At 38.4% G+C, this 27171-nt stretch overlaps 1 protein-coding gene across 1 annotated transcript; it reads right to left on the minus strand.

The window, feature by feature from the left end:
• Nucleotides 1–99: 99 nt before the first annotated feature.
• PROSER1 (proline and serine rich 1) lies at nt 100–26656 on the minus strand. The gene is made up of 13 exons (XM_025996842.2): nt 26155–26656; nt 23489–23554; nt 21293–21361; nt 19157–19251; nt 17627–17720; nt 15760–15870; nt 14199–14282; nt 12748–12826; nt 12019–12114; nt 7403–7447; nt 2835–4632; nt 2257–2407; nt 100–1463 (listed from the first exon to the last, which is right to left on the minus strand). The coding sequence occupies exons 1-13, from the start codon at nt 26197–26199 to the stop codon at nt 1341–1343; spliced, it is 2856 nt and encodes a 951-aa protein (XP_025852627.2). The 5' UTR covers nt 26200–26656; the 3' UTR covers nt 100–1340.
• Nucleotides 26657–27171: the final 515 nt, after the last annotated feature.

Below are 27171 nucleotides of genomic sequence, written 5' to 3' on the forward strand. Positions count from 1 at the left end.
TATACTGAGTTTTAACTGAACTTGGACAAAAATGTTCTATGTATTAGCATATATGAAAAATTAAAAAGCCTGTCGAAGCACTGAATCAAACACAAAACATTTGTCATAAAGTTTATTTTAAAAAATTGTTAAAAACTAACCATACAGGAATATTTATTAATATACTTAAAAAGTTTGTTCCCCGTGTTGAAGGAAAATACATTAGCAACATCTTCCAGACACCATCTTTATAAAAGTAAAACTTCTAGATGCTGAAATGTACTACAGTAGATTCTATAGTTTACACTTTTAATCACAGGATTGAAAATCATTCTCCCTACTCCCCATCCCCCCGAATGTGGCAGTTCTTATACTTAATTAATGACATTCAATCATGTTATATACTACCACAGATCTTTAAATAGAGTACACACTGCATGTTTACTAACGTAGCCAGTCTTCTCTATTTGTTGTCACATCATCCTTTCAGGTAAGCATTGGACTTTAAGTACAAATAGGAATACTACATCCCATGATTGTAAACATTCACCAAGAGCTTCCAGAGTACAAGTGAGTAATAGAGGTGGCCCAAGGGTCAGTCAAATGTTTCTCACTCATTTGGATACTGCTGAAGATTAATAAATAAGTTTTGAAGGCAAATTACCACAAGCCTTACTTGCATTTCCATAAGAAAGTAGTTCTGAATATATTTTTAGTCGAAAACACCTGAAAGTCATTCTAAAGACTATATTAAGCACCATTTTCACTTACCTGAAATATATTAAGTTAAATTCAGCAGTATTTGTATGAGCATAAATGTCAGAAATTAGAAACAACTGTAGATCTCAAATTCCCTTCTGTGGATACATACAGAGCACTGAGTTCCAAGGATGCTAACAAGAACCACTTGTGCATTCCATGGGCAGTCATGCCCCCAGGGCCAAATGCAACCCGGAAGCCTGAGGCACAACTATTACTTCTGTCAGTGGATGCTATGCAAGCAGATTTAAGGCTGTATTCGGCTATAAAGAGTTCAATCTCGTCTTTAGTATTCTTCCTCCACAGATCACATATACGACTCAAAATTTCATAGGTGGGAGGTGAAAAGTCCCCAAACACCTTTTTAATACTATTCTCTGTACAATTCATTGTCAGCATATTTACAGAGGGGACTGTTCATACTTAAAACCATTTAAAAAATGCAATCGCCATGTGTTTTAAACTCTTATCCCAATTCCCCCAGGATTATTCTCATTCTCATATTCTGACTTTTAGCCAACTTCATATTAGTCAAGATTGTTCACTGCAGTCCTTAGGCATCTCTGATGTCGCTCCAAAGGAGAATACAAATTAAAATCTATTTACTGCCACCCACTTTGGGACAAGCCTGGTTGCAAAGAAAACGGTGTTCCTGGTGTGGAAGGGTAACTAGGAAACCCATCTGGCTGAGCTGAATAGCTTTCCAGAGCTGAAGCTGAGTGGACCTGGTAGAAAGAAGAACGTGCAGGTTAGCAGAGTGCCAAATCCAATCAAGTTGGTACTTCCTTCTGCCTATGCCACATTATAGATATTTTGAATAGGAAAGGAAAGAAAAGAAAATGTTGGGGCAAGATAAGCCTGCTCAGTCTCCTGAAATTTTCAAGAAACACTTGAAATTCTTCAGATGGCAGAGCTCAAGAAAAATGTCATTAAAATAGTTAATATTCTTGGGGCACCTGGGTGGCTCAGTGGGTGAGCGTCTGCCTTCAACTCAGTGATCCCGGGGTCTCAGGATCAAGTCCCGCATCAGGCTCCTTGCAGGGAGCCTGCTTCTCCCTCTGCCTGTGTCTCTGCCTCTCTCTCTCTGTGTCTCTCATGAATAAATAAATAAAATCTTAAAAAAAAAAAGTTAATATTATTTCAAAAAGGTCAATAGGTTTTCCATAGAAAACATGAGTTAGTGGTCTGTTATTTTAGCTTAAATTGTAAAAAAATAAAGCTCAAGTATAACTGTCATGTATAAAGATTCCATTTGTAAAATCTCCAAACTAAGATTTGAAAGTTCTATAAGCAGAAAAAACCATTTATATAGACAAATATATTCCACCACCCTTGTTATCCTTCTGAAAGAACACAATAATTTGCAGATTTGGGGAGATTAGTCACAAAATTCCCAGACATTCTGCTAAGAGCCACCTTTGCGTCTGTTGGGATATCATTATTGGTACTCCAAGGTTATCACAACAGAAGCTATGCACATATGTTACCATTTAATTTCTGCCCCACTTGCCTGCTTACCTGCTGTAACAACGCCGACTGTGCAGCTGCATTATGCTGTAATTCTTGTAAGGAGGACTGTGAAGGGTTCTGGGAGAACCCTGGAATACCTGGGAGGGACAGAAGGCCTGGAAAAACAGAACTGCCTGCAGCTTGAAGGCCAGATGATAAGCTAAAACGACAGAACAGGTCAAAACGCAGATAAGACGAAACTTACTGCTTCTATATTCGTCAAAAACTACTCTGACATGTAAACAAACTTTAAACTTCTCTGCTGGAAGGACATAAAAGTCAGCCACTTTACTAACATAAAATTTGCTTTCTATTATAAAGTATGATACTCTGAATTTAATAAGTCTATGTTTTACACAGAATACTTTGTTTTATAACAAAGATAAATTACCAAATACTAAAACAATCTTAACATGGCTGAAGAGCTCTGTGTTTTTTGAGTACTGAAATTTCAGCCCAGAAAAAAATAATTTAGCATCACCCAACAATCAGATTAGACTCATGTGAATAACTTAAAAGTAAGATTATAAACTGCCTACAAGGTGGGTCAAGAACGATCATATCCTATCTCCAAACTATCCACATACCCGGCTTGTGCAACGAGAGCAGAGTTGAAATTGGAGCTAAACGCTGAAGCAAATCCTGGGAGGACAGGAGCCGGTGATGGGGTCGTGGCTGCGACAGGCAGTGGGGTGACCGCCGCCACCGTGGACGGTGCCTGCAGGCCGGGGAATGAGGGCAGGGCGGGGGCGACACTGGGGGTGTTAGCAACGGAAAAGCCAGGGTAGGAGGGGTTTGAAGATGGCAGAGGTCCCTGCGTGACGGAGAAGAGGGAGGGGACAGCGGTGGACAGATTGAGGGGGAAAGGTGCCGCTGCCGACACTGGGGCGGAGGCAGAGAGCCCTGAGAGAACAGCCGCGGTGGAACTTGGAGGAGGGACAGGTGCTGACGTGACAGCTGCAGACGAGGTGGCTATTAATGACCCTGGAAGAGACACTGATGGGTTAAGAGGTGGGTTACCAGTTAGAGGGAAATTACTGGTCAAAGAAGTAAAAGGAGGAAGCGCAGTGAACACCGGAGTGATGGGAGCTGAGGAAGCATGTGGTGGCAGGGAGATGGAGGAGAGGGGGTTGGACACATTCAGGGGAGGAGTCAAATTGGAGAGACCTGATAATGCAGGATTAAGGCAAGTAGATAAACTGATGGGCACTGATGTGGACGTGTAGGCACGGCCCAACGTCCCTGGCAGCCCTAAAGTGCCATGGGAGGGATTGACGGAATGAGATGGGCCTTTGAAGGCTGAGGGGGTGGGGCTCGTGGGCTCGGTCTTGATCATGACAGGGATGGTTGTGACAGTAGGGGTAGGCGCACTAAGCAGCTCTGAGTTACTTGGGTGAGAGCCCTGCAAGAGGGGAGCTGAGGAGCCACAGGTGACTGGCACCGAAGTGGAAGCTGACGAAGGAGTCACCAGGGGAGAAGGTGTGGGCAAAGTAGATGGAGTGGAAGCTGAGTTAGCCACAGTAGATGGCAGGCTGGGGAACATGGCCAGTCCGGGGGTGGAAGATCTCTGTGGGGCGGGAGTGGCCGAAGGGGCATAGCATTTGCTAGGGCCTGAAGCAGGCGAGTCAGAATTCTGATTAGTAAGAGAAGACAGTGAAGCCAGCCCGCCTGTAACAGTAGAGGACAGAGCGGATGAGTTGATTAAGTTAGTATCATTTGATGTCAGAAAGCCTTTTAAAGCAGACAGAAGCGGGTTATTTACACCAAGGGGACAAGCCACGCTGGGCGCAGAGCCACTGGCAATTACAGGGGGAGCCGGGTTGGACACACCTTGGGATGTCGGTGTTAAGGGCAAGGGCAGACCTGCGAACACTGACGACAGCGATGCAGAATTTGCACTGTTGGCAGAAGCAGCAGTTGAAGTGGCAGGAAAGGGGAGGCCAATGAAAGGGGCAGAAGTGGAAGCAAATGTTTCACTGGAAGCAGGAGTGGATGCAGCCTGCATCCGAGGTGTGGATGCAGCCTGAGGGGCTGGCACAGGAGCAGAAGGACCTGGCAGCGGAACCAGGCCAGAAAAAACCGACGGGACTGGTGCTGACGTTGTACTGTGGGCAGAAGTGACAGGTGCTGCCGGCAAGGAAGGGGTTCTGATAACCGTTGGATTTGGCGTAGATGGCTGAGGTGTATGAATGGCCGAGGAGACCTGCCCTGGGAACACCGGAAGGACAGTATTCGCCATGTTCAGGCCGGAAGCAGTAGCAGTTACTGATGCTGATGGATGGTTTCCTGCCTTGACTGGAGATGCAGTAGGGACAGGAGTCGCAGCAGGTGTTGAAGGATTGGAACCATGAGGAGAAAAGAGTTGACTTGATGGGGTAGAAAATGCTATGGAGGGGAGGGGAAAAAGAGGCAAGATTATCACCATGCTGAAATGTCAAATTTTAACTCAAAAGAAATGAGTAAACATTTTTGTAACATTTAACAAACATGAATAAAATCAGGGACAGGTGTAATAGGCTACTGCATTGTACACTGGTAGGTTCCATGACCCTGATTTTCACTACAGAGTCTCAGGTAGAGCCAGCTGTCTTCTAGACTCTGCTCAAAAGAGCCCTCCAATGCACAATGAGGAAGCCTTGGGAAGTTAGCAAGTTAACTTTCCTTTCATATTTTCCCAATTTTTAAAAATTAAAAATTTTAATTGTGATTAGTGTTGATGTACTGACTTTAGCTTTCATTCTTTCAAACCACTTCTCTATAGTAATAAAACAAGTTGTTTCCCCCTCTTAAGAGCTTTCAGGGTATCACTCTCCTTTTAGGTCACTGCAGGCCTCCCAGGATTCATACCTATTTCATGTCTTTAGCAGTAATTTAGTTTCAAGAAAATAATGAGATATTTTAAATTTAGAAAATATATCAAAATGGATTTGTATCTTTGTTTTATAAGAAATAGAAGTACAAGAACCATAAACCTAGTCTTGTGTTTGTAAATAATGTATTAAAAATTTATTTAGGTCAGTATTGTTTGGGAAATATTTGAGAATTCACTATCCTATGTAATTATATGCTAAGGACCATGTAGTGAATGACAGATCACAAGTAAGACCAAACTGTCCCACAGCTTTCTTTATAGCAGCCTCCGCTGGAGATCTTTCTATATAATAAAGCAAAAGTCATGCATTGTTAACCATACATAGTACCCTGTAGTTAAAATGCAACAAAACAACAATAAATTGGAAAAAAAAAAAAACAACCCAAAACATCCCATGATAAATACTACTTTCTTGTCATGCAATTTGGTTGTGAACCATAAAACATTATCTGTCAGATGCTGTGCTAAGTACTTTATGCCTATCATTTCATTTGTTCCCACGTAATCCTCTGAGATAGATACTAACAACCTGTTTTACAGACTGGCAATGGGTGGCTGGGTGTAGTTAAAGCAACTCGTTAGAAGATCATGCAGCTCTTCAGTGGTGGTGAAGGGGAATAACGTTTTAGTTATGCAAGGTAAATAAGTTCCAAAGATCTGCTGTATGACATTGTACCTATAATTAACAATTCTTTATTGTATACTTAAAAATTTAAGAGATTAGATCTCATTGAGATCTTATCACAATAATAATTTTTAAAAAGGTCATGCAGTTATTAAGCAGTAGGACCAAAATTTGAACCCTGGTCTGATGGACTCATATCCTTAACCACTATACTAGTTTATCTTTTTATTTCTTGATATGGTTTAAAAGGAAAATAAAATCTTAATCATGCTAACATAAATAACACAGCATAGGAACACAAAGTATGCTAGCTATGCCTAATGGTGGTTTTTTTTTTTTTTTTGAGAATATTCCTTTTGCAGTGCTCCCTTCAAAACCAAATTAATGAAGCTGAGCATAAAGGGTCAAGCTTCCTCAACCCTTTTCTTTTCTTTTTTTTAAAGATTTTATTTATTTATTCATGAGACACACACACACACACACACACACACACACACACACACACACACACACGGAGGCAGAGACAAAGGCAGAGGGAGAAGTAGGCTCCATGCAGGGAGCCTGTGATCCCGGGTCTCCAGGATCACACCCTGGGCTGACGGTGGCGCTAAACCGCTGAGCCACCCGGGCTGCCCTCAACCTCTTTTTCATAGAAGTTAAATGATATGGTCACAAAGCTAGGCAGTGCCAGAACCAGGGTAAGAAAATGATGTCCTAACGTCTCAGTGTTTTTGTTCCATCCCATTATACTACCTCCTTTAGGAACCACCAGCAGAAAAGTCCTGTTAAGGCACCCTGCTCAGGGAACAGAATTCCTACTGAGACTCCTAACTATGCACTATAATGATTAGATTCATGTGCTACTTTGCTATACAAGAACTGAGCTCAGGTTTTATTTCCTATCAGAAAGCATGCATCTCCTTCCAGACCAAAAAGATCCTCAACTAGAAGAAAAATAAAATGTTGCAGTACTGCTGCCATCTGCAGGCATTTTGTATGCAACCTTTCATCTTCCTTTTCTTTTTTTTTTCTTTTTAAGTTCTTTTTAAGTGTCCGGCATGGAGCCCAATGCAGGGCTTGAACTCATGACCCTGAGATCAAGTCCTGGGCAGAAATCACAAGTTGGACATTTAACAAACTGAGCTACCCAGGCGCACATCATCCTTCTTTTTCAATTCCACTTTCTGCTTTGGCACCCTTTGTTTTTTTTTTTTTTATATTAAGCTATGCTACCCCCCAATACTTGTGAAAATAATTAAATCTAAAACTAGTATTTGAAATAGCATTTAGGATAAAGGATTGTATCATCTTGTTTGTTTATACCAAAACAAAAATGAGGCTTCTAATATAAATGTAAAGTCAACGTGGATATAATGCCATATAGCACTCAAATATTGGAAGTTTTTATATTGCAAGTTTTTCACATAAGACACAAAGGCATATTGTTAATTTTAAATCCAGTTCTGTACATTTCATGTTGTGTGTATATAATGTACCACTATCCAGCCCTTTTAGTAAGTACTGATTAAATTCCTTAAATAGGAACTTTCCTCAAAGCATAGATTCTAAATATGTTCAATTCAAATTGTTCTCAGTGAATAACAGAGCAGACAACCAGGACAGACTTCAACTATATCTGGAGCAAATTTGATACTCACTTTGATTCTGCATAGGTTTTGACTGATTGGAAAGGTCTTCATTTTCTGTATGAAAATAAATAGAAGTTTGATTTCAAGTTTTATTCAAATTAATCACCAACATAATAATCAGAGATCGGCATCAAGAAAAGAAAACCTTAGGGTATGTATGCATGCTAAAGTAGAAAAAACAATATATGCTTACGAAAAGAGAAAGGAAATAAACATAATAGAAGGAACTATATGAAGACTGACAGCATTATGAGTAACTGATCCCCCCACTCTCCCTCCTCTCCTTAACTTACTGGGCTTTATTTTTTTTAAGATTTTAAATTTATTTATTTTAGAGAAAGAGCATGTGAGGGAGGAGGCAGAGAGGGAGAAGGAGAAGGAGGAAGCAGATTCTAGCCCAATGTGGGCCTTGATTCCACGAGCCAATACATAATGACCTGAGCCAAAACCAAGAGTCAGATGCTCAACCAACTAAGCCACCCAGGCACCCCAACTTATCAGGTTTTAAATAAGCATTGTTATTTTACAGATATATTTAGGAACACTTTCTGGAAAGGATGGCCTGAGTGTGCTGCCTAGGACAAAGCGTAGCCTACAGGTGGAACGTAGAGAAGGAGCACTGTTACTGACTAAACTGACAGTTCACGGAGTTCAATAGCGCGGAGACTTGAAGATGGGAGGCAGACGTTAAGCACAGAATCCACCACCACCTGAGGGCCCAATCTCAGAGGCCATGTGATGACCCAAGCAAACAGAAAGAAAGGGGCCCTGCCTTCCTGTTGCACTCTTTTCTCGAAAAAGCCCTACACTCGGAGCTGCTGAAAATCAACCCTGTGGAGGCTGACTTAAAGCCTGTGACACTGACAGCAAAAGCACATACCTCCATACCCTCCATGGAAGGGACCTCTCTAACTAGACCATTAGTCAAAAATACAATAGGAAAACATTATCTCTAATGGTTTGACAATGACTGCCCAAGAAACCAACAATGGGACAGGTCTAAGGTGAAGAACCTACAAGCCCTGACATGGTGAGCAAAAAAAAGATCATAATAGCCTATCTAAGGAACTTGGTGCAAATAAATAACCAGAACATATGGTGTCTATCAACGATTCAATGAAAGCAAAAGAAGTTTAAAAACCTGTAAAGCAAATTAAAAGCAAATAAACACATAATATGCAAAAAAATAAAACAGAGAAGATGAAGACTTAGATAGAAAAACCTGACTCCAAATTAAAATGCAAAGAATGGTGAAGATTAGAGAGAACACTATGAGAGCTAAATTACTTAGCTGGAAATAAGAAACAAGAACAACAAAATCACATTTAAAATGGCAAAAGTACAAATAATAAATGAATAGATAAGAGATTCAGAAGGCAAACAATACAAAATGAAGTACCAGAAGTAGGAAAAAAGACCAGATAAAAAGCAATAACACAGTAATAATAAAAAAAATTTTTTCCTAAGTTTTAAAGGCTTAAATTTTCATATCCAAAGGGCTTACAGAATTCTGTGAAAGACTGATGCTAACATCCACACCTGACATCCTGGTGAAATAGCCGAACTCTAGGATTAAAGAGATTTCTGAACTCCAAAGATAAGGAAGGAATATTTTCTTAGTAAGCTTATAGAAAGAGACCAAGGTTCTAATAAAGAAAAGATAATTAACTGGAATTGGGTTTCTCATTTATAATTCTGTATATGTGCCCTTTAAAAAAAAAAAAAACTACTTAGAGAAATTTTCTACTAAAAGAAAGGCAGAATGAGCATCTCAGGACAGGATATCAAAAAACAGAGGAAACAGTAAGAAGCCACAAGTTCAGAGGCACAGAAGAATTATGTATACTATTCCAACAAAACACACAAATTGAAGAAAAAGAAGAGTGAGAATGGATGTCAGTGGAGTATGGAGCAGCTTTTTTTTAGTTTTTGTCTATCAACAACCATTTAGAAAAAAGAATATGAAGGCAACCCTTAGCAATAGTAAAGACAGTGCTTCTAAATTGGGGTGGGACAAGGAGAGAAGAGTTGTTAAAAATAAAACAGCAATTTGGGGCTCCTGGGTGGCTTAGTGGTTGAACATCTGCCTTTAGCTCAGGGTGTGACCCCAGGGTCCTGGGATCGAGTCCCACAATGGGCTCCCTGTGGGGAGCCTGCTTCTCCCTCTGCCTATGTCTCTCATGAATAAATAAATAAAATCTTAAAAAAAAAATAAAACAGCAATTTGACTAATACAAGTAAACAAAGGTAAGGAAAATGAAAAATTGGGATAAGAGAATAATAATGAGTACAAAAATAAAATGGAAGGACTAAGAACAAATATGCAATTTTTATGATGACTAAAAATTCCTATTAAGTCTCTCTCTCCCTGGTTTTAAACTCAGAATCCAGCTATATCTAATTTATAAACCAACTAACCTACCAAATAAATCCTAAAATAAAAATTGAAAGTAAAGATAAGAGCAAAATACTCACATAAAATGAAAACAAAAAGGTTATATTAATATCCAATAAAGCCAGGCAAAAAAGAAATATCTTAAAGTGTAACTCAGCTGACTTTTTTTTTGTATCTAGAAAACTCAAGAGACTTTCAAGGAAAAAAAGTAGAATAAATAACTAGTAATAAGCACCTAGAAATGAAATATTCCATATATAATTTTGACGGAAAATACTTCTAAAATCCCTAGAAACAAACCTAAGGCAAAGAGCCTACATAAAGAAAACCATAAAATCTTCTTGAAAGACATAAAATAAGCCCTGGAAAAACACTACCACCTGACATCATATACAGACGAATGAATAGTAAGACTTAATATCATAAAAATGTCATATCTCCCCAAATTAGTATCTATAACTACATATAATTATTATAATTATATAACATAATTAATATGTGATTATAAAATATATAATTACACATATATACACACCTGTACATATAAACTCAATTGTTTTTTTTTTTTTTAAGGATTTTATTTATTTATTCCTGAAAGACACAGAGAGAGAGGTAGAGACACATGCAGAAGGAGAAGCAGGCTCCCTCCAGGGAGCCCGCTGTGGGAGTGGGACTCAATCCCGGGACTCCAGGATCACACCCTGAGGCAAAGGCTCAACCACTGAGCCACCCAGGGGTCCCAATTCAATTATTTTTGATTACACAGAACAATCTTACAGTTCAGATGGAGAAAGAAAATTTCCAAAGATAGCAAGAAAAAAAAATTATAGTAAGAGAAAGTTAGCTCTACCAGATATCAAAACACACTATAAATCTGCTAATCGGGGGACACCTGGGTAGCTCAGTGGTTGAGCGTCTGCCTTTGGCTCAGGGCGTGATCCCAGAGTTCCGGGACTGAGTCCCACATCAGGCTCCACGCAGGGAACCTGCTTCTCCCTGCCTATGTCTCTGCCTCTCTCTCTCGGTGTCTCTCATGAATAAATAAATAAAATCTTTTTTTAAAAAAAATCTGCTAATCAAATCAATGTATCATCATAACATAAAATAACCAGAAAGGAACAGAATAAAGAACCCATGTGTGTATAAGAAAACATAAGACAAATGTGGCTTTTCAAATCACTGGGGAAAACAGATTAGTTAATAAATGGTCCTGGCAAGACAGGCTACCATTTGGAAAAAAATTCATATGAATCTCTATTTCACCTCTATATGAAAATAAATTCCAGATGCAGTAAGGGTCTTATAAAACCTGGGTCACCTGGACTCCCTAGGGTAAAAGGTTAAGAACTGAGACAAGATAGAACAGTTCCAGCTTTTCTTTCATAGCTTCTCTTTGTCTATGCAAAAATGTAAAACTCCAAGGGCTAACAATATCATAAACACGGGTTAAGAAATAAAACGATAATTTGGGGGAAAAGTAACAACTCTCATTAGAGTACCCAGCTGCAAACATAACCATTTTAGCTAGTAAAAAAGGATTTGTTAATAAATGCTATCATGTGACTCTGAGCCTCTGGGAAGGGCAGAAAAAAATTAAGTTCTTTCCCCACTCTATATATATCTAGAAATAAATGGTGAGTGGATTAAAAGCTACATATTAAGAAAGAATCCCTATACAAGTAACTATAGGATAGAGATGACATTTTCATACTGCTGGGATGGGGAAGTTTCCTAAGCAAGGTATAAAGCTCAGAAGAGTCAAATAAATGGTACTTAACTGATATAAAAATTAAGTTTTTATAAAAGACTCACAAAAGAAATGTAAGCTAAATCCTATGTTTCCGATAGACCCAAAGGAAAATGCTGAACTGAAAAGTGCAGGGGGAAAACTTGGGCCCCTCTGAGCACCTTCTTATAAGCCTTTCCACCCCACAGGAGGAGTAACATGCCCTAATGGCAATTAATTCATCAAGTCAACTGTAATTTTCCATAGCCTGTCAAAGTTTCTTGCTTGTGAGAAATGGTTCCTCTGTCTACAACCTGCTCATGTTCATAGAGGTAGGCCAAGGTCGGTCTAGTAGAACCTATATATCATACTCAGATCCATCATCAGGCTTGTGAGCTCATTCTCCTGTTAGGACACACCACATCCAACAACTGCCCCCTCCAAGTATACATTTGTGTGTGAATTAGTTATTACTTTTAGCATCCTATAATAATATGATTTTACCTGTTCCTACTGGATTAGGAGTATATGGAGGTGGAGGGGGTACACCTGGAGCTATGACGTTGGCTAATGGTACCAGACCCGCATTGTTATAAGCACCTAAAATACAATTATAGGAAAAAAGAATTTAGTATCATTCTGTGGCCAAGAGTTCAAACCATGTTAACACAGCTATCTGATTTTTAAAACTGCTAATATAACATTGCATTTTACATGGAGTTTTAGGTCTAGTGTAAGGACAAAGTCAAGATCAAATGAGACAGCTGCAGATTGATTTCCCACTGCATGCTCATTCCAAACATAAGCTCAGTGACTGGCAAGGCAGGGAGATCCTGCCATACTTAAATGATCTGCCTTTTCTGTCAAGCACATACAGGTGACCTTTTTAAGTTACGACGTCTTGAGGATACCTTCGAACACCAACTACTGAAAAGGGATTCATGATGATTTACCAAAGTGAAAACCCATAATAACGATGAAAAAGAATCTATATGAATTTATTAAAAGGCTAATACCCTAAACTAAACTCTGTGTGCTGCACTGCTATAGACCAAGACACTGTGTAGGCTACTGTGGGCAGAATTAAACTCAGCAGAGCATATTTCGTAAGTGCTCTGATTTTCCCAATGTGTATATATACACATACACACACACACACACACACGAACATATCCTTTCAACTTAGTAAATAAAGAGCAAGAAAAAAAATTTAAAAATGAATGAACTGCTTACTTGGTGCAATAGTTGCGTGTGGCCGGCACGGAGGTATTGGATAAGGAACAGGCTTATGGGGATTGTACGTTGAAGGAGGCTAGATGAGGGGGAAGTAGAGTAGTTAGAAGAAAACTAAGTCAGCACTTTCCTTGCAAAAAAACAAAATACAACTTATCTTTTGAAATATTTAGTCCTAAGAGGCTAAAAATGATCCAGTGTATCAAGTGCTACTGGACATATAGCACTAACAAGGGAAATTTCTTTGCTTTAAAAAATGTGGTTCCTATAAATTCCAAAGGTGATCCCGCAAAAGACTGCAGCAGAGGTATTTTTTATTTCAGTATTAAATCATCTCCATTGAAGGGTCAGACCTCATCCTAAACAGCAAACTCCTCTCTGACTCAGCTGAAGTTTTATTTAAAAATTTTTATCTCCTCCTCTGTAACACAAGAAATCCGCTAGGTTTTGGAACCTTGGCTACTCAAGAACTTGCCAACATCCTCCAAAACTCATCAAAGATTCATCCTACCATTCTTACCCTCTTTTCTCCTTGGAAGAACAAAGTCCTATATTTTTTACCATTCGATACTCTGACAACTTGAATGGAATGTAGATTGGGATTACGAATACAGTATTTTAAGTCTTTTTGCCTTTGAAATCCACCAATCTTTTATTTTGTACTTGATAGAACTATGTAAGTAACAAAAGCATCCCAAGAATCAGTCTGTAGAGAATTAGAGGTATCTAAAGCCAAGCCAAATGCTGTACTTCTAACTACAGCGAGTGACTGTGAGAGAGAGATCCCTCTCCAGGGAGCCTGCACTCCTACCCTGAGGCAGAGGGGATCCACTGGCAGTGAAGGACCTAGATTCTTTCTAGCTCTCATAGACGGCAGCCTTGTAAGATGCACTAGTCTTGTGCAAGGACTATGATCTGTGACTGTTCTGCTATGAACAACTGTCATGTAATTCTGCCCGGTAAAGAAGCAGGGACTGCAGGATGGCTGTGTAAAGGCCTCTACTGTTTCAATTTGAATAATCTTTCAACCTACAGGGCTATCTTTGGGTTTGGTTTATATCCTAATCAATCATTATAATCACCCCTTAAAAATAATACCAACTTCCTGGCTCCACTCTTGATTAACTAGTATTAATACTAACTTGGCTAAACCACAACCTTAAAGTGAACTCTCCATGCTCCATACCCTCCAAGGGAACAGCTGAATAGGGATAGGGAAAAACAAAACAAGACAATTTGGTCTCTCTTTAAAACAAAACACAAACCTTCAAGAGGGCCTTTAATATCGTTAACTAATTATGCTATAGTTCCCTAGACTACTCATTTTCCTAATTTCTAGTATACTCTGAATTTCACAACACAAAAACAGAACTTACGCTGTGTGCTGTGAACAGACAGAAAACCACATGTAAGAGTTAAGACCTGTTTCATCATTTATTCTCTAAACATACCGGCTTGGATGGTCCAAGAATCCGTGCAGCGATTCCTTTGCCTTCATTAGTACATTCTTCACCATCTTTTTTCAAGGGGGTTCCCTATTTAAATAAATAAAAGAAAGATAATCAAGACTTAAACAAAACCCCCACTGTATTACACTGAAGAAAAGGGCTTGGCTTGGTAGGAGTTAAGCACTTGGATTCCAGACCCAGTCCTGTCTTGGCTGTAAGCCCCTGCTCAGGTCCTCAACCTTCCTCAGCCAGAGAACCCTCCCAAGATGAGAGGCACTCAGAAACAAGTACACAACACACATTGGGATGACAGAAGAGCAGGATAACGGATGTTTCAATTTTTTCCCCTGCTCAACAGGAGCTATACCAGGAACAGACTTCCAATGTTCCGGTATGTATAATGGTCAAAGAGTCAAAAAGAGGACCTGTATTACAGTCAAAAATAGATGACAAAAATTATTCTCATAAGCATTAAGTGTAGAGTTTATATAAGAATAAATGAGACCTCATTCAAGAGCACCATTTTTCACAGATCATAATAGGCTGACAGACTATTACAATGTGTCCCCCTAAGAGTGTGTGCCTCAATAGTACACACTGGTACAACTTTCAAGATGGCCCCCAGACATCCTCACCTCTTACATTCCCTTGTGAAGTCCCCTTCCAGAATGAACAGGGCTGACCTGCACAATAAATAGGGTATTCCAGAGATGATGGCATTTGACTTCTAAGACTAAGTCACAAGATACCACACAGCTCCACATGCCTTCTCCTGGATAATTTGCTCTGGTAGAAGTCAGCTGCCATGTCATGTGGTATTCAAGCAGCACTACAGGCAGGTCCTTATTCCTCATGGTGAGGAACAGAGACCACCGCCAACTACCAACACTAACTTGCCTGGCATGTGCCTGAGTACCCCTGGGAACATAGTCTCAAGCTCTACTCAAGCCCTCAAATGACTGTAGTCTCATGAGAAACCATGAACCAAAACCAACCTATGCCACTCCCAGATTTTGGATTCATAAAAACCATATAAGATAATGTTTATTGTTTTAATCCACTCAGCTTTAGGGTTATTTGTTAAACTGCAATAAAAATATTCTACTCTTAGAAAAGACTATTTTACAAAGACGGTTGGGGAACACTGGAGTGTATATAAACAGGTAGGTTTCTTTCCTACAGGACTTCTCAGAGCCTTTATCATGCAATATGATGTCCAAGAAGGAAACACTGCACACAATTTCTCAAGCATACTCATCTGTGAAACTGAGAAACACTGAGAATTTGAGAAATGCTCCTTAACTAAGTAGAAAGCAGTGCTTCTAAGATATTTGAAAAACAAAACAAAATCATCCTCTTTTCTGTTTGTCTTGTTCTTCTGTACATTTTACACAAATACTTTAATGTAGTTTATACATGAACTTTTTTGATCAATGATGAATCCATGAATTAAGCTGCTGACATAACAGAATTCCTTTCCTTGGTAGAAGCATCATCAACTGGCATTTTCTTTAAATATCATAACTATGCTAAATTTCATAGTTAGCCACAAACATATGCTTACTGGGAAAATTCCATTTATGCGACTAGGTTTTCCTTTGGGATATGGATTTCCTGGGATTGTTCCACAAGAAGATATCATAGCATGAGGAGCCTTGCAGCCCCCCTTGAAAGCCTGTAACATAAAAAAGAAGAGGGTGGTAAAAAATCAATCAAATAAACTCATATTCCAGATATTACGAAGCTCTGTTAAAAAATATGAATTAAGAATAGCATCACATTAATCTGTTCATATATTCATCAGCACTACAGTAGAGAACATGCCCAAAATTTGTTAAGTAAAACCTCTTTATTTAAATGGAATTATTAAAGTGATAACATTTTAATAAATTTTCTATTAGCCACAACTACTAGAATCTTATACAAAGAAATCTCTACAGATTTTGCAAATTGTGTGCAAACAAGTTAATTTGGTATTTAGCATGTCACATTTCTCCAATGACCAAGAAATAATAGGGTCCAACTGTACAAACACCAAGCCTCTGTTATAGGCAAGGCCAGGAAAGCAACAGGTGAGAGACATGGACTCTGCTCTGAAGAAGTTTATAACTTAATGGGGAAAACCTGGATAACATGAGACACAGGGTATCCAAAGAGCTGTACTGTCGAAAAAGCAAGAGTAATTTAGGTATATTGTATTCAACATAGTGTTAATAATTATGAGACACCTTGAGGGATGTTCTAGCTTATTTATTATTACATCCTGAGCTCCCATACTGGTATACTAACAAATGCTGAGTTCATACTCAATAAATATTAAATGAATAAAAAAGATTCCACTAGGTAACATACATTTCAACAGACCTATATTATGCTATAAGAATATGAAGCTATATATAGCTTTATTTTACAAGTACATATGATGTCACATATTTTGTGGTAGAGATATACTGGTTTTATATATTCATTCACAACACATAAATCAGCTATATAACCCAGCCTCTGTACTAAACACCCAACCCTAAAAATTATCTCAATTTTGGGTTATTATAAATAGTACCAGAGTAAATACCCTTACATACAAATTAGCATATTTCTATTTATTTATGAACATTTTAAGGCTCTTTAAGTCTATCATCCAAAAAAGTTGTTCCAAGTTACATTGACCACAGAGCCTGTTCCACAGAATACTGAGGCCCACATTATTCCTGAGAAGGACAAGTGACATGATCATAATGTTTTATAAAAAAGAAAACAACAGCATGGTGCCTTAAAGAATTTAGTCAAGAAAACCAAAGAAGAATTTTTTAAAGTAAAGAAATGTGGGCTCAGATTTTGCTTCTCCTACAATAATTTATGAGGAAGGACAAGTTCTCTGCTGCCCCTGAGCTTAGCAGAGGGTGCAAGGATTAAATGCGCTTGGGCTACAAGACCCTAGGAGAGCAGTACACATCTTCCTCAAGCAGGTTTCTAATCATTAATTCCAATTTCAGCTATCATAATACTAAGAAATAACTAACTTAAAATGACAATTCAAGTAGGTTTAGGTAAGTACTCCTCCCATTCTTAGAGATTTTAAATTAATAAACTGAAATTTTGCTTTATTATCCATCTCTTATAAATCTGATTAATGCAAGACTGATGACAAAATGAATTTAAAACATTATGTTCCTAAATACACAGGGACCAAGGGACCAAGAATAAATACCTGCTGAGGTTGAAGCTGAGGAGCCAACTGGCATCATACTTTCTCACTCTCAAGCCACTTCCTTATTCCCCAGAACCCCCTTTGCCCAGCTCCCATCTTTCATGGACCGCAGGGATCCCATCTTCATGGGATGCACATGAGCCATTAGGTTATTCATCAGTTAACACAGGAATCAAGGCTGGCACTTTTTTTCTTCAACATTCAGAAATCCTGAGAAAATTACCTGTTCAAGTACTCTCTTGCACCGTTTCTTCTCAGACATATTTATTCTGAATAAATCTTCAATGGGACGAGAATTCTGTGCATCAACAATGTTTCTACCAAGGAAATGTAATTTAGCTTTTCATTTAAGAACCTGGACATACATACAAAGGCCAACAACGTTTACCAAGCAACCATACCTATACCTGAGTAAGTATTTCCCCAATGACAAAGGGAGAAAAGTGAATTAGCTTTAGTTGGTGAATATAAATCATATTTATATTAAAAAGATCAATGTAACTGAACTAAGATTCATCTGGTTACCTACAACCAACAAAATAATTCTATAAATAAAAATCACTATTTTGAGATTCTTGAAAATACACCCTCTCAAGGAGTGGTAAGAGATCTATGGCAATAGAAAAAAAAAAAAAACCACCCATGTGCCAAATGCATAAAAATAACGATTGATCTAAAAATGAAGTTCTACCTTATGCTTTCATTTTGTATTTTTGTGGACATCTATAAACATACAAGGGACTTAAAAATACATGTACTCTAAATAAACAGCAATCTATAGACTCTTCCATCATTAGGAAGAGCAGGCTCTTTTACTTTTTTGAGCTGAGATTATGATAATTTATTAAATGCTGTGGGAAGTGCTTTCACAGATCTTCTAGTATTTAAAGTTCACATATGCTAATAAATAGGTAAGATCCTTATCTTTACGATGGAGGAAAATAAGGTACAGAAAGAGGAAGTACATATTAAGCCCTCCAAAAATGTTAATCAAACTGTGGCAGAAACTAACTGTAAAACCTATGGCTTTTTCAATGAGACTTTCAAACTATTCAGAGTAGGCGGGCACCTGGCTGACTCAGTGTTGAGTGTCTGCTGTTGGCTCAGGGCATGATCCTGGGGTCCTGGAATTGAGTCCCACATCAGGCTTCCTGCATGGAGCCTGCTTCTCCCTCTGCCTGAATCTCTGCTCCTCTCTCTCTTAAGTCTCTCATGAATAAATAAATAAAATCTTAAAAAACAAAACAAAACTATTCAGACTAGGAAGGCTGGAAGCCACTGAAATGCAGACAAACCAAATAAGTAATTAATATCAGACCCATTATTTGTAAGTTATAACCATGTGCAATAAGTACCCTTGATATTTACTTATTTATTTATTATTCCCTTAGAAAGAGCACAGGTGAATTGAGGAGGCAGTTCACCCATGGGCAGAGGGAAGATGGAGAGAGAAAATCTTTAAGCGGGCTCTAAAACCACAGTGGAGCCCCTGGTGGAGCTTGATCTTATGACTTGGAGATCATGACCTGAGCCGAAATCCAAGAGCTGAATGCCCAACCGACTGAGCCACCCAGGCGTCCCAAGGCATTTAGATATAAAAATTTAGTTTATGCTTTCATAGATTTTACTAGAGTTCCATTTACTAATATAATTCTGAGACATTCACACTAATGATTTAAGAGATTTAAAAAGTCTTCCAAATTTTCTCCAATAAAGTAAAAAAAAAAAAAGAAAGAAAGAAAGAAATACTTACGAAGCTAACAGTTCAAGAGCAACTAGCTTATCTTTACTGAAGGTGAAACAATTGAGTATATTGACCACTTCTGCTGGGTGAACGGCCACCATTTTCTATTAATATAAAAAATAATTTTATTTTCAACATGAGAAATTTTCATGCCAGAGATTGCCTTTTTTGGGGGAAAGCACAGTTAAATGTTCTTAATATCGAAATAGTTGAAGTGAAACTCCTTATTCGAACATAAGCCCTGATAACCACGTGAATGAAACAAACTTTTTCAATATAACTATTTCAGTTGAAGATCTAAGTTTCCCTATGTTTTTTTTTATCCACATCTCTCAGTGTATTTATAGAAGAAAATATTTACATGTACTACTTTCCTCAGAAATGTTATAAAAAGGGTGGAATTTATAAATATGGAAGATATACTGCTTGAGAAGTTAGAAAAAAATTACATTCCTCAGAGAGCCAGGGTTTCCTAAAGTGAGGTCCATAGTGCTGAAGAGTGCTACTTAAAAAGGGTACTACAGTCACCTCAGGTAGGGAAAAGATGAGTTCAACAGGATTTTTTACTGCAGAACTTGCTTAAGAGTCATATATTAACATGCACTATGATACTCCTAGATTATGTACAATGTTACAAAATTTGACTAAGATATTTCTGTTGCTTAAGATTCTGTCAATTTACACTCATGTTAACAGGGGAGGAAATTCAAAAGCGAAGTCAGTGCAAGATCATTTAGAATTAATTAATGCTCAATAGATTCTTAAAATATAGAGCAATACCCGATAGATTTTTTTTCGCTTTTTTTTAGATTCTTAAAATATAGAGCAATTCTCAATTTATTCAGATAGCACCAAAAGAAATGGTAAAACTATGTACCCCTTTACAAGTTTTTAAATTGACACCTAAAAACTATACCACAAGTTTAAACATTTACAAAAACTTGATTTATATTCAGTTTAATATAGATTTGTAAAAACTCTGGAATTACTCATCTCATCAACGAAAACGTCAACAGTATAACCTTATTGACGTTAGTCTTCAATGTGAAAACAACCAAATCAGGCTTAGTTTGTCAGCAAAAGCTGACTTGTAAGTTGTGCCCGTGCTAGCCTTCTCACCTCTGAATTTTAATTCTAAAGTAGGTGGACAAACAAGCAGGCCTCAGAGCTTTGTCATGAGTTTATTGTCTTGACAAAATAAGGAGCAGTCCCCATCAGTATTTCTTACAGAAGCCTTTTGCTTTGCTCTTCTGTTCAGATTACATGGTCTCTTTTTGGTCTCTGGGAAAAGATTTTCACCCTCAGATGATGAGTGGATGGTTATGATAACCTTTCTTTTGTAAAGTTGAAAAAAAGTTAACTGCTAAACAGGAGAAGCACTAAGATCCAGACACTTTCTTCAGCAAATTAGGGGGCTAAGGATCTTCAGATTCTCTTAAAACTATCCATGCCTGATAACCCAAGGAAAATCTTCCTATATAGCCATATACTGTTTGACTTAAATGCTTCTATTAATTTAGGCTCTGGAGCTGTGCTGTCTATATGTAGTAGCCACTAAGCACATGCGCTTGTTTAAATTAAAATTAAATAAAATTAAAAATACAGTTCCACAGGCAGACTAGACACTTTTAAGTGCTCAAAAGCTACGTGTAGCTAGTGGTTACCTTACTGGATAGCAGAGATATAAAACATTTCCATCATCACTAAAAGCTCATTTGGATGGTGTTCATCTAAAGAATGTAAATATAAAGTCACCTGGCTATTGTTCTAAAACTAAACACAAAAGGATAAAGGTATATAAAAAAAATAGAAGGAAGTATATAAAAACACTTAAGAATTCAAATTCTATCCTTTGCTTACCTATAAATATTTTCTTTTCCAATTTGCCAATTTTGGACTCTATGGTGCACATTTTAATAGTACAGTACATAAAATTTAAATTCAGTTTGGGAACTTTTAATTTTTCAGTTTTACTTTTAATCTTAACTTTTAATTTTTTAATTATTTGATTAATCAAACTATAATAAAATTTAGGATCAGTTTTTCTAATGCAAACAAATTACAACTTGAGATCAATTACAGAAAACTAGGGGAGAATTCAAAATACTTAAATTCTACATTCTGAAGAAAAAATAAGTTACTTACATGCTGTAATGCTTTCATTGCCTTTAACTGAGGCTCAGCCCAGGAGAAGTATCTCAGTAAATCAACCACCTGAAAACAAAGAATTACTTTAGGTCTAATGAAATGTGTTTGCAAACATTTCTACAAGATTTGTTTCAGAACTTTAAAATACTATTCAGTTCTTTACTGGCACAACCACAGTTTAAATGCTCAATAGCTTTATGAAGTAGGTAGCCACCACAATGGATAGTGCAGAAACAGAACAATTCCATCATCACAGAGTCTCTGGGGCAGCACTGCTATAGAAATAAATCGAAAGTATAAAGTACAGGAAAAACAAAGTACCTAAAAAAAAGGAAGACTGAAAAAGCATTAGATGGAGATGAAATGTCATTTTAGAAATATATAGCTTTATTACAAAAGGAAACTTTAAAAATTTAGCAGAGTGACACTTTTAATCCATCAAAAAAGGGTGTTCAGTGGTGTGGTTTAGTGTAGATCCACTATCTCCTGCTTTTCTCCTCGAATCTGAAGGGCACAGTACTCGTATTTATACCACGTATCTCCTCCCTAAAAATGAAATCACCATGAATTACTCTGGGAGCTTCTAAACAGTAGGTCATTTTGAGAGCACAGTTAGCAAGGCTCTCCCACCACTACCAGCAAACTTCAAATGAATGAGGGTGATACTGTGAGATCACTAGTAGGAGGTGAGGAGGGCATCAAGGTCACAGCAGTGAAGTCCCTGCCTAGTCACCACCACCCTGTTCACTGCCTCCAAGGGAACTCCAAAAGCAAAAAAAAAAAAAAAAAAAAAGACTCAGAAGAGAGGATAATAAAATCTGGGTTAATGAATTATTTTACTGTAACTACCTGAAAATGTGTTAAGGTTTAAATTATTCTACAAAGCAAAATTAATGCTAGAGACTGAAGTGGTACATGAAGCAAAAATACTTTTTACTCCTTGTAAAGTGATGCATAAGTTACCAATGGTATTATGTGTACTTTTCTCACTTTCATGGGAATAATGGTTTTACTTATAATAAATGCTACCTGCCACTTTACCAACCAAAAAAAGTTAACAACTATCATATGTCTGATATAGGAAGAAAAATCTTCCATATAATAAGCTTAGCAGGTCATACTTAGAAAGTAGCTTTTAGTTTTTTAAAGTTTTCAATGACTTTAGCAAAGTAGAATAACCACCGAGGGAAGTTTTCTACAAAATGTCACACATACACACACACACTCAAAAGAGGGAAAGGAAAGTTATTATCTATAAAAAATTGTAAATCTTTTCAAAACATTTAAATTAAGCCTAAGGTGAGTTTGAAAAATAATGGGGCAGCTGAAAGACACTCATTAAATAGGTAGCAAGACATGCAAATCGTAAAGTAGCTTTTAAGTATTTAGCAGTCAGAACTCCTATAGGTTTAAGGTTATTCAAAGTTCAAGTTTTAAAATTCTTGAAAAACAGATGAAAGGTTGGAGCATTTACTAACTCCACTGTATAGATTCATCCACTGTCTACCCTCTCCACATTCTCACCCTTTGGCAGAACTACATCTACAGATGCACATTTCTCTCTCTGCCCTATTTATCAAGTATTTTCTAAGGACTCTTCAGAAATCTGTTCTGTGTATGCATACATATTTTTTTTAATTAGCAAACTCCCCCTGAAGCTGGGTGAGTTTTCACTAAAGTACCATGATTAAAACATTACTCTTCTGGCAGTGACAGAAACTACTTATTAAACACTGTATTTTTTCTTATTCCTAAAATCTTTACTTAATGGCTTCATATAAGAACCATAATTCACCATTTGTTTGAGCTTTCTTTTTAATGCGTAGTGAATTTTGTAATTACTGACTTATAAATTCTATTCAAATTTAGGTATGTTTACCATTAAAAATCTATAAATTTATGACATTGTGCTAGAAAGATAAATACTTTGAAATGCTTTTCTTGGACACTGCATTTCTGAAATCATGTTCACATATGATATTGCAGTGAAAGTAGCTACGTTTATAAAATACTCAAACTATAAATTTTGTAAAGTTTTCTATCAATATTGAAAGTTTCTAACATCCCTGAATAAATACAGGAACTAATAAGTAAAAGCAATTCTGAACTTGACCGGTAGGTAAATAGACATCAACCAGAATATCAGAGTTCAAAAAAAAAAAATTTTTTTTTTGCTTAAACAAATAGAAATACCTGTTCACTAGAGAAATATCCATGCACATATTCAATTGCTTTTAATTTGTACTCTGTTAGAACAGCCTAAAAAAAACACAGAAAAACAGCATTAATATATATAAGCAAAACAGTTATATACATATTATTAAAACTACCTAAGCATCTCAAACATGGCAGACCTTCAGGCCCAGAACACAGAGGCAGCTAAGGTCACTATGGTGACATGTCATTCTACCTTTACAGGTTCCATGCTGCAAGGGATACACTGAGACAGCAGGAAAACCACCTGGGCCTCCCTACTCTCTCCGACAAGGAAAAGGTACAGAACTGTAATAGACAAGATCTGATGTCAAGAGAAATCACAAATAGAATTCCTGTAAATGTAACTAGAGTTTCGGAATATCCCAAATTCAACCAAACTGTCATTTTCTAAAAAATTAAATCACACACATGAAGTTAGAGTTGTTATTTTTAAGGCTAATTACGTAAGGCATTACTCATCCATCAATTACTGGGCAGCTATTATGTCCTAAGTAATAGAAAAACATGAAAGATGGGTCTGAGGTCTGGTCCAGGTTCTCAGTATTTCCACTGGAATGTAAGAGCCCAAGGAGTCAAAGAGGGACCTCAATTCAACCTGTGTGCCTGCTACTAACTGGTAGAATGACCTCTGAAAGGCACCTCTTTCCCCATAAAGGGGGAACACCATTCACTACCCTCCTTGGAGTTACTGTGGAGATTAAAATTGTCAATAGAAGATCTAACACATAGCAGTATTAAGTAAATTATGGTTCCTTTCCTCACATGCCTCCCATCAATGGGAAATTCAGAGAGAAGTATGGTGGCCTTGACCCAGCACTATCTAGAGCCAGCTAAAATCATGTATGCTCTCCTTGCAAACTGCTTGGTGAGCTTAGAGGTGGAAACAATCATTATTTGGTAACTACTAATCATTAAAAATCTACTAATCTCTTTGCTTTTACTACACAACAGTATTTGTACTTGGCATGTATATTAATTTGCTGGGAGAAAATACCACGACCAGTTAACTGAAACATCTCGGTTGCCCAGTAGTTTAATTTTCACTGAAAAGGGAGGTGAAGGGGAGAGAATGGCATTCTGGATTATGTACTCTAGAAACAACTGTTGAGATGTAATCTCAGGAAGTGATAACCTGGTTTATTTTTTATTTTATTTATTTTCAATTAATTAATTATTTATTTACTCACTTTTTTGATAACCTGCTTTAAACCAACCTACATTTACAAAGTCTGAGAGCAATAAAAAGAAAATTCTCATTTAAATATGCCTACATTTTTATCCAATCTTAACAGACTAAGACAATGTTGATGTACCTAATTATTTGGCATAGACAGCAAAAGACACATTTTGACTGCAGGCCAGAAATAAGGACTTAAATAAGAACGTAAGTTGCTATCTCATGTATGATTTTCAACTCTGGAAAATATCCTACTTCCCTCACTAGTATCACTATATGATCTTTTCACAACACAGAAGAGAGAATATATACAAAATGCATCTTCTAATTTCCAAAGGCAGAAATCTACTGGTTTATTTGAACACAAATTATTTTCTCAGACAGTAGTTAGGTATCAGCTCATGAACAAATTGTTACAAATTTTAAACATATACTTGGCAAGCTGAGATTTTATTGCAAATCTTAATTGCACAAGCTGGATTTGCAAAAGCAGAAATTTTATTCAAAAAGAGCATTCGATTATCATCTAATATGTAAACTTTACCTAGCATACGATTCTGAAAAAAAGTTTTATGAAGGATGAAGAAAAACAACACTTTGCTTTATAGAGAATGTAGAAAAACGGCATGTCCAGGCAATTTTATTAACAATTTCATAAGCTGAAATAAATAAATCACCAGAGCATAAAGTAACAGATCCTTCCCAGTCAGCCAAGGGTCTTAAGGGTTTGGAAAAGGAAGATAATCACCCAGACGTTCTAGGCAAAGCGCCCGTATTAGCATGAGAATGGCACAGAAAGTCCTTCCGGTTCTAAGGAGGTGAACTAGAGTTTAGGTAGTGTAGGTATTTGTCGGGCTCAAGGCTACATTCCAAACTTTTTTGCTGTCTGGTTCATTCTGGAAGGTGGGTTACACACGATGGCCTCAATACGAAGCAAAAACTTTTGAAATTCGAGTTATGGAAGCCCCCACTTCTAAAAATAAGACTTTAAACCTAATGCCATTTGAACATTAATTTTGTCTGTCCAAGTAATACATACCCTGCCTATCCTTAGGTTTGAAAAACCTGCTTATAATAACTACCACTGTTTAAAAGACATTTCATACGAATTAGCTTCAGTGTTCGGTCTCTGGTTACTGAAAGATGAGGTGATCAGTTCAGAAATATCAAACCACTTTTCCACAAGTAGAGAGCTTTTAAGGTCTGTGGAGCCAGCTTGGGAACGAGAGCTCTTTGAGTATAACTTCCACAATACTGCACCGTCAAGTTTAACATTAATACAACTTAATTTCCATTTGCGTAATGAAAAGTATCAAGACACAGACTCTCACACTGCAGGTTAATTCCAATCAATTTGGCAATACCAAAACCCGTATTTTGCACAATCTACACGCAGTGCCTCAACGCGAATTAACTAGGAGAATTCCAAGCTCATAGCCTGGTTTAAGGAATTAAGTGAAATTACCTTTCTAATTTCATCCAAAACCGTTTCAAAAGACTTTTTGTCCATCTTGACTACTGTCTCGACGTGGCCTGAACAATTACACTTTCAATTACAAAACGATCATCCCTGGTCTGCTCCAGTAGTAAAAATGTTCACGGCTGAGAAGGGAAGATCCCGGGAGCAAGAAAAAGGATGCGAAGAGGTAGAGGGTGCTTCAAAGTCTGCAAAAATTTCTAAAAACCCACACTTATGAAAACTTTTTAATTAAAAGCAAAAACCGTCAGGCTTCCGCAGCTTCTTCACACAAAGCTTCGGGGGGAGCCCGCCGCTCTCCGAGTCCTGCAGAGAGATCCAGGGTCTGGCAGCCGGGGCCGAGCTCCGGTCTCCTGCAGCTGCAGACCAGGCGCCGCCGGGAACAGGTCGCGAAGCCGCTCCCCGCGTGGGGGAACCGGCGGGGCCCCGAGCGCCGCGGGCGGCGAGGAGGGGGCACCGGCCTCCCGCCCGCAGCAGCGCTCTGGCCGCCGCCCGCCGGCCCTCACCGCCGCGAGCCTGGACTCATGGCCCGCCTCGCGCTCACCCCGGCAGCTGCGCCGGCACCTGGGTCCCGCAGCCCGGGCGGCGGCGGCCTGGCAGGCTCTTTGTTACCAGCTGCCGCGGCTTCCGGGAGCGGGCCGGCGGCCGGTGGGCACAGGAGCCCGGCGGGGGGCACGCTCCCCGGTAGGGGGACTCCCGAACGCCGCGGCGGCCGCGGCGTCGAGAGCCCTTCCCGGTCACCCCTGCAGCTCCCACCGGCTCCGGGGGCCTTTAACGAAACCTGTCGCGGCCCAGTAAACTCAACGCGGCGCCGACCCCGTGGGCCTCTCTTTCCCGACAGCCCACGGATGGGTCCTGCTGTGGGAACGTAGATGTTCACAGCGAATGCCTGGGCGCCTAGGAAACGGATGCCGCTGGATCTTCCTCGGAGCTTGCAGGGCGCTCTGCAAGGACAATATCTCCAGGTCTTGGTGTGAGTGTTCTCTATTTTGATTTTCCAATCTG

The sequence above is a fragment of the Vulpes vulpes genome, chromosome 9 (assembly GCF_048418805.1).
Source record: "Vulpes vulpes isolate BD-2025 chromosome 9, VulVul3, whole genome shotgun sequence".
In the NCBI taxonomy this organism is placed as follows: domain Eukaryota; kingdom Metazoa; phylum Chordata; class Mammalia; order Carnivora; family Canidae; genus Vulpes; species Vulpes vulpes.